The following is a 4,867-nucleotide window of genomic DNA, read 5'->3' on the forward strand; positions in this document are numbered from 1 at the left end:
AAGAGGTTGTGTTTGGTTTGTTTTTCTTGCTAGTGTTCTCTACTAGCTTCTTCTCCACCATCTTTTATCTGAGCTGCTATTGAGTGTAAGAACATTTTATTCAGCTTGTGTATTACACTGGTAGTACAGCTGTAATCTTGTCCCTACCTCTGACTTTAGAACTTAATAAAAAAATATTTTCTTAATCTGTTGTCAACATCTGGGATTATTTTTGTCCTTTCTCTACATAACATTATGAAAACAGTTTTTAGGAAAATCTGAATACTTCCTATTTGTCATTAAATCATGTTTCATATTTTTGTCTCTATAGGGCGTTCCAGGAGTTGGGAAGGAACAAGCTTTAAAGTTAATTGAGACCTTACAGGGTCAAAACCTATTGCAAAGGTAAAATGAATATTTATGTTTTATGCTAAAGTACTTAGATTTTACTCAAATACTTGCTGGTACATACTTCAGCTCCCATACATTGTTTATAATACTTAAATTTGGGGGAGGGAGGAAGAGATTACCACTTTCCTTATTTTATATTTCCTAAATTAATTATGTGTTTTGCTAATTGTTTTAAACATCAGCTGGCTCCTAGCTCTTGAGGTAGCAGATGTATGTTGATCTATTGGAACGGAAGACATAGGGACTGAGGAGAGTCTTGCTCATTTTTAATTGTGCTGTGGATCAGGACATGGGATACCAAATGCTTTCTATGTTTGTTATCATAATGTGTGTGTCAATACTAGTAATCCAACAATTATATAATGTACTGTTAAAAATCTGCTTCATAAATTGGAAAGCTCTGTTTCTCTGGTAGATGCCTGAGAAGTATAAAGGGACTATTTTTCAGTGTTTTTTTTTTTTAAGTGTGAAACTTTAAAATATTTCTTGATCCTTTTAATATCATCCTTTTAGGTTTGAGCAATGGAAAGAACAACTTCAATATGATAATAATCCACCTTTGGTTGTTAAAAGGGTAATTCACTGTTCTGAGTGCCATCATCCAGGTCAGTGTGAAAAGTACTGAATATTATTTCTAGCCTAATTGTTTACTTTTTGTTCTGGATGTGTGAGGTGGGGGTGGTGTTTCTTTTGTTTGTTAGGTCTTGAGTTTTTTTTTATGACTAGCATTAAAAACTACTTTTCTTGTCATTCAACCTCTGGGCTGTCATCATGTTTGCAATATTATGTGTATATATCTTTATATAAATGTTTTTGAGACTGGGGACTACCTTTCTCCACATGTGGAACTAGTTGATAGCAAGTGGAATGTGCCTTTCTAACAATATCAGTAAAGAAAGTATACTGACAAGCAGCTATTTGTTTAGTTGTCTGATGTGGTCTTGCATCGAGCACTGAATTTATTAGCATTGCTGGGTTTTGCTGCAGTGTTTTCTTAAACATAGATTAATCATAAACCACCTCATTTTGGTAGCATCTTTGATCAGTAAACTTGTTCAAACCCATGAGCTGGAGAAGGAAAAGCTTGTTTCCAATGTACTTCTATATGTTTGCCATGTTGTCAGGACTACTTCTGTAGTGTTTAGGTAATAAAGTTCTCAGCATAAGGTCTGAAACCTCTGGAAAAAGTATTACAAAAAGGAAAGCTTGCTTTTATTTGTCAGTTTTGACTGTAGATGTATAAATACAGTCAATGCACTCAGGTCTGCTTACAGCTGCTGCTCAAGTCAGATTCGTATGTGTTCTGAGCTTTGCATTTGTACTGTTAGCTTTCTGTATTTGGAGATTCTGGAAACCTCTCTTCTCCTCACACTTCTTGCACCTGCTTCTGTAGGGTCTTATAAGGAACACAAGCACAGTGGATGTAAGTACTGTGAAAGCTCTCAGTCCTGCAAACCCAGGGACTCCAAGTGCTGCTGCCCTTGCGAATGGCACCAGTCAGAGCGAGCCAAGCAAGCAAATGCACTTGAGGACAGCATCAGAAAGTAGGAATGTCTTGAAAATTAAACTGCTTTTCCCTGCCTTCATGTGCAGGGTCAGCATCTGAATTCTGCATTTTCCCCATTTGTGTTCCGTTCCTAACACCTTTGTTTTACCTGCAGGAAAGCTATCAGTTGTGAGGGCTTTCCATTCTCTGAGGTAACAAACAAGCCTATTTAGAGACTCATTTTTTTTAATCAAATAATTGAAATTTCGGTTTTCTGCCCTCTTCTCAACTGCCATCTTTTTTTGTTTTATCTCAAGGTTATCCAAGAATTTCTTGTAAACAAGAATAAATTGATCAACGTAAAGGAATGTCAAAGGCCAAATTTATTGTCATTTCAGGTATATAACAAAATATTGGATATTCAGAGTCGTAGTTTTTTGTTTATTAGTAAGGAAGGCATCTGTGATAATTTTGACCTTCACTCTAAATAAGAATTAAACAATTGTTAGAGTTTCTTAATATAGCTAATTTTTGAAAGCCTAAAATTGAAGACTGAAACAAATGAACTGATGTAAACAGGCATGTAGAAAAGTGGAAGAGAACTCGGAAGAAAGGTGATTTGCCATTGTTTTGTTTTCACTGGCCACTATTACTAGGCTGTGTTGTTGAGTGCTGCATTATCTCTATAAAGTACTGTATCATTACATGGCCTAATACATGCTTCAGGGCTGTTACTTTTTTTGGTTTTTTTCCACGTTTCATAAAGGTATTAACAGACACAGCTCTTGTTTTTACTCTTAGTTGTTTCATCACCATACTGATGTAGTGCTTATATGGTAACCAGGTTTTCTAGAAAGTCATGATTGTGGACTTTTTTTTAAATGTTAATCTTTCTTTTCAATTATATTTTGGTGTGATGGTAGCCAGCTTCTGTATGTAACAAGCAGAAGTAGCTTCTATTCTGAATGTTGCACTTTTTCCCAAAAACATAGGAGGTTTGTGTTTAGCACAGTACTGCCAGCTTTCAACTTCAGAGGCCCTTTAATTCAAAGTGCACAAAGCTCAAAAGTGGTCCAGCCTATTCCTCTGTCCATAGAAGAAAGGATAAATATCCTGTGAAGCTTCTTTTTTGAAGGATGGAAAGAAGTGAGGGGGAGTGTTAATATATGTGTGTTAGCATTATTTTCTGAAATTGATTTTTATTTGGGTTTTATTGATAAACCAGCTCTAAAATGTTTCATTTTCTGTGATTGATGTCAGTGGGAGAATTGCATATAGCATAACAGACCACTGTTAAGCAATGTAGCTCCAGTGAAAATCCACGTTCATCCTTCTCTCATGGATTCAAAATCTGTAATTTTCACAGCTCTTTGCATAGCTGATCAGAGTCTGAGGAGGTGTTGAGCAACTGTCTTATCCCTGCTACTGCCACTACACTGTTCCCTTGGCTTGTTACTGGCAGCTGATGAACCTGCCCTGTTAGAGATGACTGTTCCCTCCCCTGGCACTGGGCAGTACACTAATGTATATAAAAATATATTTAAAGTATTTTGACCCACGTCCCTACTACATAGTTGTCTAAGTGTGATGATGCCTAGCAGAATAAGTAAGTTTTAAAGTTTGAGGTGATTTTCTTTATACTGACAGATATTTGCTTCTGAGAAGATGGAATGGCCCAAACATTATGCTTGTAAGAAACTGTTAGCACTATTGACACGTTATGATATGATCCAAAGAAAATCTGGATACATTGATTCAAAACAACTGCAGGCAATACGGTAATGTGGCTTGGTTTCTTGAACTCAAGATGTGTACTTCTGCTGCTGACTGAAAATCATCTGGATTTTCCTTTTTTTCTGGATAACCCTCCATCTCTGTTCCAAGCTTTGTGCTCATTTTGAATAGAAGCAAAAATTTACATGAGTACACCAGTTCTTGCACTGCTGCTGCACAAGGTGATACACACAGCAGTTTCCTTTCATTCTAACTGACAGTGCCTGCTTTCTCCTGTGCTTGCCTTCTGTTCTGTGTCCTTGGATCTGCACATGAAATTTAGTATTACAGGCTTGATCTTCTGCACAGGTTCTTAGCAGCAGTGTAACTCCAAAGCCTAAGCTTAGTAACGAACATCTGCAGATTCAGGCATGGTCTCTGATTCCTTATCAGACCTACTGACTGAGTTGTACTCTGGGTTCTGTTCTGCTACCCCTTCTTCTCAAAACGTTTTTCATTCAGGGCTGCTGCTTTTAGGAATACAAAATTGTCAATTATCCTATTAGTAAAAATGGATATGCAGGGCAAAAAAAAAAAGGGAAGCATGTAACTACTTTCCCCCAGAATATTTTCCCACCATCCAGGTTTCCTTTACTCTCTGGGGTTTCCCGAGCCAGAGTTAGCACCTGCTTATTCCATCAGCCCTCAATAGTTTATTGTTTGGGTTTTGTTTTGGTTTGTTTTTTAAATTATCTAATATTATCCTAAACTTATATAACCTTTGAGAATCTGCAGTGTCAGTTGGCAAATCTGAACTTAACTTCACTGTGAGAAGGGAATTGTGATTTATTTTAACTCTAGTACCTGAAGCTTTCATTTACAAGATGAAACCCAAATTCCAAATTCTTTGCAAGAATGTTAGTAGTTTTTTCATGTTTGTTGATGCTGTTCAAGATTTCATAGACCGTAATTTTGGGTGACAGACGAACAGTCTGTAGCAGTGATAACAGTATCCGTTGCAGGTGGATGTGTCATAGTCTAAGTTATTGCTTGCAGAGAAGCTTTTCTATTCAATGTTCCTTCTAAAGAGTAGAGAGAACTGGGGGCTGCTTTTTAAATACATAGGCTAGATAAACTACCAGCATTTACCTTGACGAGTGAACTGACATCCTCTGTTTATAAGATTTTCTAGTGTTTCAAGAGTTTAAAGGAGAGATCATGTGTGCTCAGAAAATTTTTCGTTAACAAGTGTTAAAAACACAGTGATGATTCAGCAGG

At 36.8% G+C, this 4,867-nt stretch overlaps 1 protein-coding gene across 1 annotated transcript in view; it reads left to right on the forward strand.

Annotated features, from left to right (window-relative positions):
* The window catches only part of GEN1 (GEN1 Holliday junction 5' flap endonuclease), a gene marked incomplete at its 5' end in the record, with an annotated part of 10,562 nt that overhangs the window by 2,812 nt on the left and 2,883 nt on the right, over positions 1-4,867 (forward strand). Inside the window, 6 exons of the mRNA XM_008935752.1 lie at positions 311-384; positions 904-995; positions 1,784-1,934; positions 2,052-2,088; positions 2,194-2,274; positions 3,524-3,654. Of these exons, the coding sequence (XP_008934000.1) occupies positions 311-384; positions 904-995; positions 1,784-1,934; positions 2,052-2,088; positions 2,194-2,274; positions 3,524-3,654 (566 nt within the window). The remainder of the gene's footprint in view (positions 1-310; positions 385-903; positions 996-1,783; positions 1,935-2,051; positions 2,089-2,193; positions 2,275-3,523; positions 3,655-4,867) is intronic.

This window comes from Merops nubicus, unplaced genomic scaffold (genome assembly GCF_000691845.1).
Source record: "Merops nubicus isolate BGI_N331 unplaced genomic scaffold, ASM69184v1 scaffold14092, whole genome shotgun sequence".
NCBI lineage: Eukaryota > Metazoa > Chordata > Aves > Coraciiformes > Meropidae > Merops > Merops nubicus.